The sequence below is a fragment of the Giraffa tippelskirchi genome, chromosome X (assembly GCF_054371585.1).
Source record: "Giraffa tippelskirchi isolate mGirTip1 chromosome X, T2T-mGirTip1v1.2.pri, whole genome shotgun sequence".
Classification (NCBI taxonomy): Eukaryota; Metazoa; Chordata; class Mammalia; order Artiodactyla; family Giraffidae; genus Giraffa; species Giraffa tippelskirchi.
This window is the reverse complement of record NC_137289.1, coordinates 105,615,923-105,632,514: the sequence shown is the minus strand read 5'-3', so window position 1 is coordinate 105,632,514 and position 16,592 is coordinate 105,615,923. Positions and strand designations below refer to the sequence as shown.

Genomic DNA, 16,592 nt, shown 5'->3' with positions numbered 1-16,592 from the left:
GATCATCCCTACCCAGGGATTGAACCCAGGTCTCCCACACTGTAGGCAGATGCTTTACCATCTGAGCCAAAATCTGAACAAAGACAGAAAATATATAAAGAAGAACTGCTGGAAATTTTAGAATGGAAAAATAAAATAACTAAAATAAAAACTCACTAGATGGGCTCAGTGCTGTGTGGAGATGAGTCAATGAACTTGAAGATAAAACCATAGAAATTAGCCAATCTGAACAACACAGAGGAAAAAAAAAGATTTAAGAGTAAAACCACAGTGCCCCAGGGATTTGGGGGACAATAACAGAAGGTCTGTCATTTGTGTCATGGGAGTCCCAGAAAAAAGAGAAAGAATGCAGTGCAGGAAGAAAATCTAACAACATAATAGCTGAAAACTTCCTAAATTTCTCAAGAGACATAAATCTAAATATTTATTGATTGATTGATTGATTTGACTGTGCCAGGTCTAGTTGTGGCATGCTGGATCTTTAGTTGTGGTGTATGGGATCTAGCTCCCTGACCAGGAATCAAACCCAGGCCCCCGGCTTTGGGAGCACAGTTTTAGCCACTGGACCACCAGGGAAGTCCCAAGAGACATAAATCTATACATTCAAAAAGCTATCCTTCAAGAATGAAAAGTGAAATACTGATATCCTCAACTGAAGGAAAACTAAGATCATTTATTGGTGGATGACTTCCTCTAAGATAACAGCTAAAGAAAATTCAGAGGGACGTGATACCACAAAGAACATGAGGACTGAAGAAAGAACTGGTAGATATCTGGTTAAAAATAAAACATGATACTTTTCCTCTTGAGCTCTTTGTTGAAAACAAAAATCATAACATTGCCTATGGGGTTTTCAAAGTATGCCAATATAACAGATCAGATGAAAGTAACAACAGAAGGGAGGATAAAGGGACCTTTACGATGGTCACAATTTCTAGAGCAGGTACTGAATAAAAAGATACAAACAGAAACACAAGAGATCAAGTAAAATAAAATGTTAACAAATACATAAAGAAGGCAGGATACAGGAAACAGATGCCTGAAAATAGAAGGAACAAACAGAAAACAATAATGAAATGATAGGCATAAATCCAATATCAATAATTATGTTAAACTCAAATGAGACAAAGACTATGAGAATGAATAAAAAATATGAGCCATATGCTAACAAAAACCTCACTTGAAATATAATACTATCTGTAGATAGGTTAAAAGTAAAAGGATAGAAAAAGGTATATTATGAAAACACTTCAGAAGAAAGCTGGAGTGGCTTTACATCAGACAAAACAGACTTCAAAACAAAGACAATTGCCAGAGACAAAGAAACACACTACATAAAAGGGTCAATTTGCCAAAAAAGATGTGACAATCTGAAATGCATTTGTATCTAACAACAGACCTTCAAAATACATTAAGCAAAAACTGACATAACTCAAACGAGAAACAGATAGGTCTCAAGTTATAGTTGGAAGCTTCAAAACTCCTACTCCTGTCTTAGTAATATATAGTAGACAGAAAATACCACCAACCAACTGAATCTCATATTTATAAAACATCCTAACCCACAAAAGCAGAATATGCATTCTTTTCAAGTACACATAAAATATTCACCAAGATAGACCAAACTCTAAAGTATTAAACCTCAACAAACTTCAAAGAATTGAAATAATGCAAAATATGTCTTCTGATCATAATGAAATTAAACTAGAAATCAACGTTACTTCTAAAGTAATGTATGGGTCAAAGGGAAAGTCTCAAGTGAAAAAAATTTAACTGAACAAAATAAAAATATAAGCTTATCATGGGACCTCCTGGCAGTCCAGTGGTTAAGAATCCATGCCTCCACTGCAGGGGACATGGGTTCGATCCCTAGTCAGGGAACTAAGATTCTGTATGCTGCATGGTGTGACCAAAAAAATAAAAAATACAAGATATCAAAATGTGTGTGATGCAGTTAAAATGCTTACAGGGAAATTTATAACAAATAGTTATATTAGAAAAATGAGAGGTCTCTAATCAATAATCTAAGCTTCCACATAGAGAAACAAGAAAGTAAAGAGCAAAATTCACCCAAAGCAAGGAAACGACAAAGAGCTGAAATAAATGAAACTGAAAGGGAAAAAAAGGCAAAGAAAGGAAAGAAAGAAAAATCAATGAAAACATACACTGGTTATTTGAAAATATCAATAAAATCATTAAGCCTCTAGCAAGACTGACAAAGGAAAAAACAACACAACTTACTAACATCAGGAATGAAAGAGGGAATATCACATCATTCTCACTGACATTAAAAGGATAATAAGGAAATATTATGAACAATTCTAAACATATAAATTTGATAACTAATATTGTTAATATTTTTTATGTTTTTTTCTAATCTATGTTCTTGAGGTATATGGGTCTGTGGTTTTGTCTTTGTTTTGTTCTTTTTACCATTTTTGGTATCAGAGTGATGCTGGCCTCATAAAACAAACTGGGAACTTTTCCCTCTTCTGAAAGAGATTGTCTAAAATTGGTGCTATTTCTTCCTCAAATGTTTGTTAGAATTTACCAGCAGAACCACCTGAGCCTGGAGATTTCTTTTTCAGCATGTTTTAAACTATGAATCCAGTTTTATTAATGATTACAGAACTACTCAGATTATTGATTTCATCTCAGATGAGATTTGGTAGGCTATAGTTTTTTTTTTTTTTTTTTTCAGGAATTGGTATAATTTCTTGTTGAATTCTCAAATTTGATTCCCCTTGCATTAGAGAAGAGACAATTTGATCCAGGATTTTCCAGATTGTCACAGAGAAGATTGTCTCCAATCTTCTTGGCAGTAAATCAGATAGGGGGAAGGGAAGGGGGAATGTATAGGGGGCTCAGGGGAGGGGTTTTGATATGGTAAATTTCAGGCTCCTAGCTTCTCAGACTGGTCTGTCACACACCACTGTACTTACTACAGTCATCTGAATCCCTATTACCTGGCCAGGCAGAGGATCTGAAGTGTTATGAGGTGGCTAGAAACTGTGGTGCTGGAGGTGGGGCAGGGGGTGGGACGTGGGAGTGGAGGCTGAGGTCAATTCTAAGTCCAGTCAGCAGGGGAAGGCCAGTGTCTCCACCCTCCTCTCCCACCAGAGCAACTGCCCACTGAACCACCTCCTGGGATTCCTCCATCTTACCTGCAGCAAACAGCCAGGCAAAGGTGAAGGTCGACATGGCTTCTGCCCACAAAGAAGCAGAAGTCTTTTAATTCTTTTATTATTTTGAGGAGAACGGGGCTACAACAGGAAAAGTGTGGAAAACACTGCTCCCAGATGTCCCAAAGGACGTGACGGGTTCTGGCCTGGGCTCCTGAGGAAGGCCCTGGGCCAGCCCTTCCCAGCCCAGGGCAGGGCACTTCAATGGAGTCAGCTGGGGTTTGGAAAGAAAAGTTGTGGCATTCAACGGACTGGCTGCAATTTTTCCTCCATTTAGTCAGACTCACACACTGAGACTCATAAAGCTGAAAGTGACCACATGAATCCCCCTTCCTATGGCCTTATTTCACAGATGAAGAGACTGCAGTCCAGTTATAGGAAGTAGCTGGCCCAAGGTCGCCTACACTGTTGAGGCAAAAATGGGATTGGGGCCCAAATTCCAGGTTCCCACCAGTGTTTTTTACCCTACACATAAAAACAAGTATTGACTGTACAACTGTTATATATATATGAGGCAATGTGACGACAGTTCCCGTCATCATGGAATTTGAACTTCAGTGGGGAGTCTAGATATTCAATAATTACACAGGTAACTAAAATGAAAATGAGCATTAAATTAATAAGAAACAACATAATAAGTATAAATATATTAACTCAAAAGTTTTCCCAAAATACAAACTCACCACCATCAGCACAACTGTCACAGTGATCTCAATGGAAAAGTTTCACCTTGAAAAACTAGGAAATTATCAAATATGAGGGCTTCCCAGGTGGCGCTAGTGGTAAAGAATCCACCTGCCAATGTATGAGACATAAAAGATGTGAGTTTGATTCCTGGATTGGGAAGATCCCCTGGAGGAGGGCATGGCAACCCACTCCAGTATACTCAACCTGGAGAATCCCATGGACAGAGGAGCCTAGGGGGCTATATATAGTCCATAGGGTCGCAGAGTTGGACAGGGCTGAAGTGACTGATCAAATGTGATCTTTCACTGATTGAGTGAAACTGCATGTTGTTTAAGTCTGCAATCCAGACTGCTTTTGTCCCTAATGTGAAGCACAATCTTATACAGGTACATGGAGAAGAATGACACATTTAGCATACTAAGGAGCTAGACAAAAAGCTGGACATTGAAAGGAATAACGGTTCTTGCTATGAGTCCTTTCTTGGACCAGGATGATAGAGCCACTGTAAGGTAATTCAAGCCAAGCATGGCCCAGATACTGCAAAGGAGGTAGCACCACAGCCACCAAGGCCCTGAAACATGCACCAGCATGACATACTCCAGAGAGCAGGAGCCCTCTACTCAGTAAACTGGATAGTTCTGCAGGGTAGAGAATGAATGACTGTAGGAATCTATTCCAACAGCTTGCTGATGAAGAAAGAACAAGATGAAACGTGCACAGATAAAGCTTCTAGTTTTATCTCAGAATCTGATCAACGTGACATTTTAAATGGGAAACTTTTATGAAAGTTTAACAAGTTACACTTTGGGGAGATGTTTCCCCTACAACTGGTGCTCTCATGGTGAAAGGATTTAAAGGGTCTCTGGTTTTCCCTCGTACTTTCAAGGGATAAACAAAATCATGGAATAGGAGACTTGAGGTGAAAAGTGGCCATCACTGAAGCTTTGCACACTGTAAGTTACCACATGAGAGAGTTTAATAAAACAGACTCAAGGCTATAGTCCATGAACTGAGAATTCTATTGTATCAGGCGGTCTTTTAACCATAATGATAAGGATTGAAATAGGTATACAATTCTACATGAAGCATAGAGCCTTCTGGAAGCAAAAAAAAGGTCAACTTACCTATGAAGTGGCAAAGATAACTACTAAAAGAGATGTTTCCAGAACCATCTATACCAGATTGAGAAGTGAGGTAAACAGAACACATAGTTTCTGACAGAAAAGCAGGAGGAACTGTCAGACAGTCACAAAGCTTCTCATTTTATCTCAGAATGCGTAGGATTCAGGACATAGCTATAGACAAACAGGTATGTGACCATGCATCTGGGCTCTCTGCTCATCATCCCAAAATGTCTAAAGGTGTTTATTTTGGTTAAAGGTATAGAATTTAAGATTTTTAAAAATTTCTTACTGTATTCACCTTAAAAACTCAGATTCATACCTGCCAACTCTTATGGGGCAGAAATAATTTATCATCATCACAACAGGCTGTAAAAGTCTAAAGCGGGAACTACCACAAAGGCTTAATGGAATCTCCCTCCTTGAAAGTTATTAATAATTGAATGGTTTAGTTCACATTTCCCTCACACCTCAGGAGCTGGTGAAGTAACCTCAGGAGTACCTTGTTAGTTCAGTAATTCTGTGAATCAATGGAAAAATGATGACGACTAATCTTGGGCTCTATGTTTCAATGCCTTGATAGAAGAAAGGACAAGATGAAACACACACAAAGCTTCCTGTTTTTAATCTCAGGACTTGACAAAAAAATATCCCTTATTTTGATATATGTTCACTGCTGTATCCAGAGCACCTAGTACAGAGTCTGACATATAATGGGACAGCAAAAAAACATGCTTTTTGGAATAAAGAGACAGTATTAATATTTAGACACAAATTCTGTCAAACTAAAACTATATGCCCTGAAAAGTCACTATTTTGTTATTCAGACTGATATACAAGGAAGGGAGGAAATACCAAACCAAACATCCATTTTGTTATTTTTTTTCTTGGTATGATTTGGTGAAATCAAACATGTGAGGATACCTTTTATTGTTTACAATGTATGTGATTTGAGGCAAATAATTTGAATGCTGCTCTTAAGTATCTACGTGTACATGCGTGTTAAGTCACTTCAGTCATGTCTGACTCTTTGGGACCCTATGGACTGTAGCCAGCCAGCTCCTTTGTCCAGGAGGCAAGAATATTGGAGTAGATTGCCATGCTCTCCTCTAGGGGATTTTCCTGACCCAGGGATCCAACCCACATCTCTTATGTCCCCTGAATTGACAAGCGGGTTCTTTACCACTAGCGCCACCTGGGAAACCCCAATATCTATGGCCATGGCACCCTAGTCCAGTACTCTTGCCTGGAAAATCCCATGGACAGAGGAGCCTGGTGGGCTACAGTCCATGGGGTAGCTAGGAGTCAGACACAACTGAGCAACTTCACTTTCACTTCTCCCTTTCATGCACTGGAGAAGGAGATGGCAGCCCACTCCAGTATTCTTGCCTGGAGAATCCCAGGGACGGGGGAGCCTGGTGGGCTGCCATCTAGGGGGTCGCACAGAGTCGGACACGACTGAAGCGACTTAGCAGCAGCAGCAGCATATTTAAAATAAGGCCAATAATCTCTCCCTCACAGTATCACTGTAAAGATTAAATCTGGCCATATTATTTCAGAACCTAGCACATAACAGCTGTTTTAACAAATGAAGACCTATGAGAGAGTATAAGAAGGTTTCTCACAGTCTTCTTTGACCTCAAACACAGAACCCAAGTAGAGGTATGTATCATCCATGTCACTTTCTGAATTTCTCCCCAAAGAATGACTCCATCACTCATTACTGCAAGAATTCTCTACCCTGAGTGCAGAGTGGAACCCCAGGAAAGCTTTCCAGTCTGGTGATCTGCTCACTGTAGCTCTTTAGTGGTAGATGGGAGGACAGAGGTGCCCAGTGGGGTTCTCCACCTGTCCCTGAACCCCCAGGTGCTGTGGCCTCAAGGAGGGAGTGCAGGTGCTTGGGAACAGAGGGGCACCGGAAAGGATACTATCAGTAAGTACACAGGGAGCGTGATGCTTGAGAGCAGGTGACAGGTAGACAAGCATAGGGAGCACCAGGGAAGGATGGCTGGTCCCAATAAGGAGCATATGACCTCTTCCTCAGAGAAGCAGCCTTCATTTAACCAGTAAGTAAAAGGACATTTGGAAATAACTTCTACAAGCTGTGATTTGACAGAAATTTCTAATGAATGTATACCGAAGCTTTCCAAAAAACAGCTCTGAAATTGGCTGGTTAATTTGGCCTAAACCATAACATACAGATTGATCTAAATGCTGCCGAGAGCTTCCATTTTAAAAGCAAGATATGTATTTTTTCAATATAGGTTTAACATTTAAAAAAAAAAATCGTAAGTGATGTAATCAGAAGGTCAATACTCACCAAGCTGAGCAAAAGTATTTCTCTTCAAGAGGGTGCCAATCAAGCAGAAGCGATTCCCATCTTTACCTCCTAGATAAGCCATATGCTATTTTAGTTCTTTGCATAACTTCAAGGATATTGCAACCTTTTAGGACTCAGTTTCTCCATCTGTTCAAAAAAAAAAAGCAGGGAAGGATGGATCTAGCTCATTTTAAAACACTATGCTTCTCTTCTGAAAACAGCAATCATTAGTACTTCCATCTAGGCCAGGAATTTTATTACTAAATATGCTTACCTTTTAAGATGGGGTTCCCAAGGAGGGACTAGAGTTTAAAAAAGAACACAATGAGTTAACACAGGCTTAAAGGAAAACTTTACAGACACTCTGTTTATCCTAAAACTAGATAGACTACATCATCTCCTTTTTCTTTTAATCTAATTTCCATAAACCCATGTCCCAAATGTCAAAAACATCTCTCACATTAAGTAGTGTGTGTGAAAGTGGTAACGATAACCCTATATGCGAGACAGAATAAGAGACACAGATGCATAGAACAGTCTTATGGACTCTGAGGGAGAAGATGAGGGTGGGACGTTCTGGGACAATAGCATTGAAACATGTATATTATCATATGCGAAACAACACCATTCCAGGTTCGATGCATGAGACAAATGCTCAGGGCTGGGGCAATGGGATGACCCAGAGGGATGGGATGGGGAGGGAGGTGGGAGGGAGGTTCAGGATGGGGAACACATGTAAACCCATGGCTGATTCATGTCAATGTATGGCAAAAACCATTACAATATTGTAAAGTAATTAGCCCCCAACTAAAATAAAGACATTTATTAAAAAAAAAAAAAAAGAAAGAAAGTGAAAATGTTAACTGTGCAGTCATGTCTGACTTTGCAACTCCATGGACTGTAGCCTGCCAGGCTCCTCTGTCCATGGAATTCTCTATGCAAGAATACTGGAGTGGGTTGCCATTCCTTTCTCCAGAGAATCTTCCCGACCCAGGGATCAAATCCAGGTCTCCTGCATTGCAGACACATTCTTTACAGGCTGAGCCACTATTAGCTAAGGCCTATCTTAATATAAAATATATCCACTTATAGGCTGGGAACACTCTTGCTAAGTATGTGGTTGTTAGAACACAAAAGATGAGCACAGTATTGAATCAATAGCTTACTGAGGACCCAGTGCAGCATACTAATCTCAAAACCCTTGCTTAGCCCATAGCTAGGAGTGCAAGTCAGTCAAAGCTATGGTTTTTTCCAGTAGTCATGTATGGATGTAAGAGTTGGTCCATAAAGAAGGCTGAATGCCAAAGAATTGATGCTTTTGAACTGTGGTGTTGGAGTAGACTCTTGAGTCCTTTGGACAGCAAGGAGATCAAACCAGTCAATCCTAAAGGAAATCAATTTTGTATATTCATTAGAAGGAATGATGCTGAAGCTCCAAAACTTTGGCCACCTGATACGAAGAGCTGACTCATTAGAAAAGACCCTGATGCTGAGAATGACTGAAGGCAGGAGGAGGAGAAGGGAATGACAGAGGACGAGATGGTTGGATGCATCACGGACTCAACGGACATGAGTTTGAGCAAGCTCGGGGAGATGGTGAAGGAAAGGGAGGCCTGGCATGCTGCAGTCCATGAGGTCGCAACGAGTCGGACACAACTGAGCGACTGAACAACAAGGAGCACAAGCTGCTGACCAAAACAACCCCACAAAAAACAAACACCTTGAAAGAGGGCTCTCATTTAGTACTGATGATGGAAGAAACATCCATTTTTTGTGATCAGTTCAGTTTAGTCACTCAGTCGTGTCCGACTCTTTGTGACCCCATGGACTGCAGTACGCCAGGCTTCCCTGTCCCTACTCAAGCTCATGTTTATTGAGTCGGTGATGCCATCCAACCGTCTCATCCTCTGTCATGTGAGATTTTTTGTTATACATACAACTTATAATCAAGTTAACATACCAGCACAGGTCTCATTTTGTACCATTCTTGGTAACGGGGGACAAGTCATAAAAGCAAGGTATAGCCAAAACCAGCCTGGTTTAAAAGCATGGGCTATTTAGAGTATATGAAGAAAAATGGATTTTTCATAAGTTCCAATACAGAGAATACCTTAATATTCATTAAGCACTGTAAAAAATCCTTCATAGACCTTAAATTTGATAATACTGCACGCTCTAAGAGCTCAATGTAGGTATAGAAAATTTTATATTTATCAAACACTAATAACTGTACAGACTGAAAAAGCAGAGAGCACTCACTCACAGAATAAGGATTTCTAAAGCACATAATAATGACCAAGCTAGGGAACGGCTGAACAGTTTTACTCATTACAACAGCCCTGTACTATAACCACTTAAAGTGTTCTTGGTTTGTAATCATACAAGTCCATTTCTTAAAACTGGAGAACTATTATTGTAGCCAAAGGTCAACAAGCACCTATGTTGAGAGTTACTAAAAGAAAATCGATTTAGGAAGAAGTAGATTTGTACAATGTCTGTGAAGCGAAACATCAACTCTCGATATTTCTAATGGGAACATGAAGTCCTCTTTTTTCACTCCAACTCATTTCTTTGGACCTTAACACCACGCATAAAATGTCTAACTCCTACCATTTTGAAAGCATTCTCCTAAAAGCACAAAGAAATTTTTAATTACAAAAGAAAGAAGTGGTAAGATTTTTTTCCACTTATTTTAAGGGAAGAAATACACAAAGGAAGCCAAAATGTTGCTTAAAATGCCTGATGCTAAACTCATGTTGTCAAAATAAAATATGGAGGCTCATGGAAAATAATCGCAACTTTGCTAAATACTAGCATAAAAATTATTTTTAATGAAAAAACTATTTAAGGGTCCAGTCTCAAATGAACATATAGGAAAAAAACCTTCTTGACAGAGATAGCTGGACAAATAAATTCTTTATTTCTCTCATATTTTTCAGAATATGTTCACATAGTTCTTAATTCACAAGACATAATATGGTCTAGTCCACTGTATAAATGGATTCATTTGGAAAGCCTCCTTTCATTCACAGGCTTAAAAATGCTTGCTTCCTGTGTTCCAGGAGAACATATTTATAATTAGTAGTTTTTCTAAGATTTACTTTGCATGCTTCTCATGTGATTAAGACACTGACAGGGCTAACCAGCATGGGGTAGCAACTGAACAGGGCCAAAATCCTCACTTACTAGAATGTTCACAAGCCTGTACTGGTAAGTCCTCGGCCTTCAGTGTTTATGTCCCCGAGGCTTTGGTTAGGTTTTAGACAGCATATTAAAAAGCAGAGACATTACTTTGCCAACAAAGGTCTATCTAGTCAAAGATATGGTTTTTCCAGTAGTCATGTATGGATGTGAAAGTTGGACCAAAAAGCAAGCTGAGTGGCAAAGAATTGATGGTTTTGAATTGTGGTATTGGAGAAGACTCTTGAGAGTCCTTTGGACTGCAAGAAGATCCAACCAGTCCATCCTAAAGGAGATCAGTCCTAGGTGTTCATTGGAAGGACTGATGGTGAAGCTGAAACTCCAACACTTTGGCCACTTGATGCGAATAACTGACTCATTGGAAAAGACCCTGACTGTGGGAATGATTGAAGGCAGGAGGAGAAGGGGACGACAGAGGATGAGATGGTTGGATGGCATCACCAACACTGTCAATGGACATGAGTTTGAGTAAACTCCGGGAGTTCGTGATGGACAGGGAGGCCTGGCCTGCTGCAGTTCATGGGATTGCAAAGAGTCGGACACGACTGAGTGACTGAACTGAACTGCACTGATTTTACCAGAAAGGAATAATGTAGCTAACAGCCACTAGTATATTAACATATGACATGCTAATTTATTTCTGTCAGCAAAGAGGACACCAGATGAAAGGAAATTTAAAGGGCCTCTCCACCCCCTCCTCTCCTCTTCAGCGGCCCAGCTGGATTGCTTGGGGTCTAGGCAATCAAAGGAGAAAAAGGCAGAGGGTTCATAATACTGGGTGAGAAACTTGAAAGACTGATTTATCTACTTCCCTGGGTTGCTTTAAAGGCTGGCAATTCTATTTTGTGTTTCGTTGAACTCTCAAATAACTTTAACAAAGCACACAGATAAAGGCAGAAATTAATATGTACAAGGGAAAAAATATATGGAACATTCACTTAAACAATTCATGGGAAAGCAATACATTTGCATCTCTCCATCAAGTGAAGCATTCTGGGAAAGCAGACATCCCGGCTTCCCAAAGCCCCATGATGCTCTGCAGCTTGGCTATTCTAGGGGTGGACCTCAGCTCCAAAGACCTTTTTGCATCTTGGAACCATAGCACATTCATCCTTCTCTTAGTCCCATGTCAACCCAATGATAGTTTTCTGAGTAAGGTGATTCTGTTGGCCAAAGGAGGCCCCTTTGTTTAGAAGGCAGTTTCATTTTATACAGCAACACCAAACTGGGAGTTGATTTGGGAAAGGTGAATATGAAACAGCAGTAAAGGAAAAGAGTATAGCTTCTATGGAAATTCTGGGTCTTTTTGTTGCTTTGAGGTCAACCGGAATTCATGTCAGTCATCACATTCAAGGGGGTGCTCAGACAGTGCAAAAGGCAGTATTCTGGCTAACGAAGCCATAAACAAATGAAATAAAGTTCGAACTGTGTCTCCTCAATTTGTTATTCTCAGCTTTCAAATACAATACAAACTCCCCTATGGCTCAGTTTCCTTTTAAATAAAATGAGAAAACTGTCAAAAATTACTCCCTGCTTCTCACTACTTTGCAGAACAAGTAAAACTTGTAAAGCATTTTGCAAATAAATCTATAAAAAGATATTTTAAAAGACTGGAGGGGGGATGAAATGTATAAGCAAGATAAATACTTCTAGTGAAAATTCTTTTATAACTACCTTGTAATTTTTTGAAAGTGAAGGTGAAAGTCACTCAGTTGTGTCCACTCTTTGTGACCCCATTGACTACATATAGTCCATGGACTTCTCCAGGCCAGAATACGGGAGTGGGGTGCCATTCCCTTCTCCAGGGCATCTTCCCAACCCAGGGATTGAACCCAGGTCTCTCTCATTGCAGAGAGATTCTTTACCAGCTGAGCCACCAGGGAAGCCCAAGAATACTGGAGTGGGTAGCCTATTCCTTCTCCAGTGGATCTTCCTGATCCAGGAATTGAACCGGGGTCTCCTGCATTGCAGGTGGATTCTTTACCAGCTTAGCTACTAGGGGAGCCCCTTTCAATTGTTTCAGTTCAGTTCAGTTCAGTCGCTCAGTCGTGTCCGACTCTTTGCGACCTCATGGACTGCAGCACACCAGGCCTCCTTATCCGTCACCAACTCCCAGAGCTTACTCAAACTCATGTCCATTGAGTTGGTGATGCCATCCAACTATCTCATCCTCTGTCATCCCCTTCTCCTCCTGCCCCCAATCCTTCCCAGCATTAGGGTCTTTTCCAATGAGTCAACTCTTCGCATGAGGTGGCCAAAGTATTGGAGTTTCAGCTTCAACATCAGTCCTTCCAACGAACACCCAGGACTGATCTCCTTTAGGATGGACTGGTTGGATCTCCTTGCAGTCCAAGGGATTCTCAAGAGTCTTCTCCAACACCACAGTTCAAAAGCATCAATTCTTTGGTGCTCAGCTTTCTTTATAGTCCAACTCTCACATCCATACATGACTACTGGAAAAACCATAGTTTTGACTAGAAGGATCTCCCATATAATCAAATGTATTTTACAACAGCCACATCCCTAGAGAAATATTTTTCATAAATATTCTTTGAACTGAGGAACTGTCTCAGATTGGAGACTATAAAGGAGACAAGATGACTTAAAAGCACTGTGGGATTCTGGATGGGATCCTGGAACAGAAGAAGGACATACATGGAAAAACTGGTTGAAATGTGAAGGGAAGCCTGGAGTTTAGTTAGAAGTTTTGTACCAATGTTCATTTCCCAGTCTTGATAACAGTTCGTGGAAGATTGAGGAAGCTGGGTGATGGGGCTATGGAACCTCTCTATACTGTTTTTGCCACTCTTCTGCAAATGTAAAATTAGTTCTAAATAAAGTTTTAAAAAACACTCTTTGAGAGCGAAAAACCATTGATAAATGTTTTATTAAGAACCTCAGCAACAAGGATTTACCATATAATATAGGGAACAATTTTCAAAATCTTGTAATAACCTATAATGGAAAATAACCTGAATATGTGTGTGTGTGTGTATGTATGTATGTATGCCTGAATCACTCTGCTGCACACCTGAAACTAACACAACAGTGTAAATCAAGTATACTTCAATGCTTTTTTTTTAAGTTATGTAATTGGAAACAAAAGAAGAACCTACATCTTATAAAATAGTGTTTAGTACAATACATATGATTTGCTTCCACTAGTGAATTGATTTCACCCTGTTTTCTTCCATGATCAGAGACATCTCTCTTAATGTAGCTATCATCCATCACTCTATATAAATGTTTCTTGAGCTTCTTTTATAGCTCTAATGGGCACCATCTCTTTGTATAGCAGATACTATGATTTGACTTCCTGCATAAAGCAATGTTTGCTTTCCTTTCTTGAAATGTCTTCTTCCAGGATACAAGCTTCATTGTCATACCAGAATTTTAAGATAAGGTTTATGAATTCAGGCATTCAACATATTACTCAAGCTCTTACTTTGGGCCACATCATCTAATTAATCCAAGGCCACCCATTTTCTTTAGTGATGACGAACATTAAAGACTTCGCATCCTCCTGCACACTTGAAAAGTGCATCAGATCCAGAGAACAACTTTGAAGGAGTGAACAGACGCATTCCACTTTGTTTTCACGACTCTGAGGCTGCTCAATGGAAAGGATGGTCTAGATTCCTTTTTTTAATGTTAAAGTTAAAAAACCTAGGTTTCATTTTAAGTTAAAACCAAATAGCTAAGAGTCTACCGGCTCCAGCATGGTTTGGCTTCTGCTCTCCAATCGCATTTATCTGCAGCATTTCCTGGCCCATTCAGTAGCCTCCTTGTGAAGCACTCCTGCCATCTAAGTTCCTGGGCTTTCCATTGCTCTCTGCTGAGAAGCTCTAAAAATCCCAAAACACCAAGTTCCATTCCCTTCTGAAGTTTCATTTTAGGAAAGCTGTTTCAAACATCACTAATGTGATTTTTTTTAAAGGATTAAACTCATGGAGGGGAGCTTATATGTCAAAATGAAGACTGAATCATGCTACTTACTAACCTATTTCCAAAGCTCTAAACCTAGATGAGATTGGAAAACAGTCAATCTCTGAATTTTACAGAATAAGCATTTATAGTACTTCAGAATGAATTGGAAACAGTGATTCTACCTGAGGGACAATACTTAAAACACCTGTCCCTAGCCAAAACTAGAAGACATAAAAGACAGAAGACACCCTCAACTGAGATTAAGGGGCCATGCAAAAGCCTGAGGCAATTCTTGAATTCAATGTCCATATAAATCCTTTCTCTCCCTTCATTTCTCATTCTTGTAAACCAGCAAAACCTATAAAGGATACACTGCAACAACCAAACTGTATCTTAAAAGCTATTCCTTTTTAAATATAATTTGCTCCAATTGTGAATGCAAAAAATTTAGATGAAATCTTCCCTAAATATAACACAAAACTCTACAGTATAGCTTTTCTGGTGCGCTAAACTTAACTGAAATTTACCACCAGTTTTGAATGAATGGTATTATGTGAGTCTGCTCTCAGCATCTCCAAGTCTGAAAAATGGGTCTGCTAAATTTAAGACAACATACTGAAATTATCTTCAATGTTAAAATGCAGCAGTACACCCTTTCATGTTGAAATTACACTGGGGGGACTTCGTAATATATTTTCTACTAAAAGTTTCAATTCATTATTTCTAAACCACTAGATTTAGATGCCTTTGAAAGCATCACTATGAACAAAGCTAGTGGAGGTAATGGAATTCCAGTCGAGCTATTTCAAATCCTGAAAGATGATGCTGTGAAAGTGCTGCACTCAATATGCCAGCAAATTTGGAAAACTCAGCAGTGGCCACAGGACTGGAAAAGGTCAGTTTTCATTCCAATTCCTAAGAAAGGCAATGCCAAAGAATGCTCAAACTACTGCACAATTGTACTCATCTCACACGCTAGTAAAGTAATGCTCAAAATTCTCCAAGCCAGGCTTCAGCAATACATGAACCGTGAACTTCCAGATGTTCAAGCTGGTTTTAGAAAAGGCAGAGGAACCAGAGATCAAATTGCCAACATCTGCTGGATCATCGAAAAAGCAAGCGAGTTCCAGAAAAATATCTAGTTCTGCTTTATTGACTATGCCAAAGCCTTTGACTGTGTGGATCTCCAAAATCACTGCAGATGGTGATTTCAGCCATGAAATTAAAAGACGCTTACTCCTTGGAAGGAAGGTTATGGCCAACCTAGATAGCATATTGAAAGCAGAGACATTACTTTGCCAACAAAGGTCCGTCTAGTCAAAGCTATGGTTTTTCCAATAGTCATGTATGGATGTGAGAGTTGGACTGTGAAGAAAGCTGAGCACCGAAGAATTGATGCTTTTGAACTGTGGTGTTGGAGAAGACTCTTGAGAGTCCCTTGGACTGCAAGGAGATCCAACCAGTCCATCCTAAAGGAGATCAGTCCTGGGTGTTCGTTGGAAGGACTGATGTTGAAGCTGAAACTCCAATACTTTGGCCACCTCATGCGAAGAGTTGACTCATTGGAAAAGACCCTAATGCTGGGAAGGATTGGGGGCAGGAGGAGAAGGGGATGACAGAGGATGATGGACATGAGTTTGGGTAAACTCCGGGAGTTGGTGATGGACAGGGAGGCCTGGCGTGCTGCGATTCATGGGGTCACAAAGAGTCAGACACGACTGAGCGACTGAACTGAACTGACTGAGATTTCTTTAGAAAAAGCAAAACTTTTCATCAATTTGCCCACAGACTCCCACTTATTTAAATAAATATTCTATTTAATTAACTGTTCAAAGACCCTCAGATAATATTCTCACCAAGGAAACCAGAGGCTTCTCTTTCCTATCCATGCCATTCAAATTCATGCACTTGAGACAATTTTCTTTCTTATTTATCATACTAAATGGGGGACATTATTTATTTATCCAAGGCCTCACAGAAATGAATAGAACTAATGATTGCCTTCCGTGTATACGTGGAATATATTAAAAGTGACCCACGTCCCTGGAAATCTCAAATTATGAGAGAAAACAAAGCTTAACAGAAAAGGCAATGGGAAAATAAGTTCATTTAAAGATTTTAGTTAAAACCTGAAATCCCATTATGCCCTAGGTG

The 16,592-nt window shown here is 39.8% G+C and overlaps 1 protein-coding gene across 1 annotated transcript in view; it reads right to left on the bottom strand.

Annotated features, from left to right (window-relative positions):
* Positions 1-3,238: 3,238 nt before the first annotated feature.
* LOC145535720 (uncharacterized) overlaps positions 3,239-16,592 on the bottom strand; it is a 57,374-nt gene continuing 44,020 nt past the window's right edge. Inside the window, exon 5 of the mRNA XM_081564082.1 lies at positions 3,239-7,457. Coding sequence (XP_081420208.1) covers positions 7,419-7,457 — 39 coding nt within the window. The 3' untranslated portion in view covers positions 3,239-7,418. The remainder of the gene's footprint in view (positions 7,458-16,592) is intronic.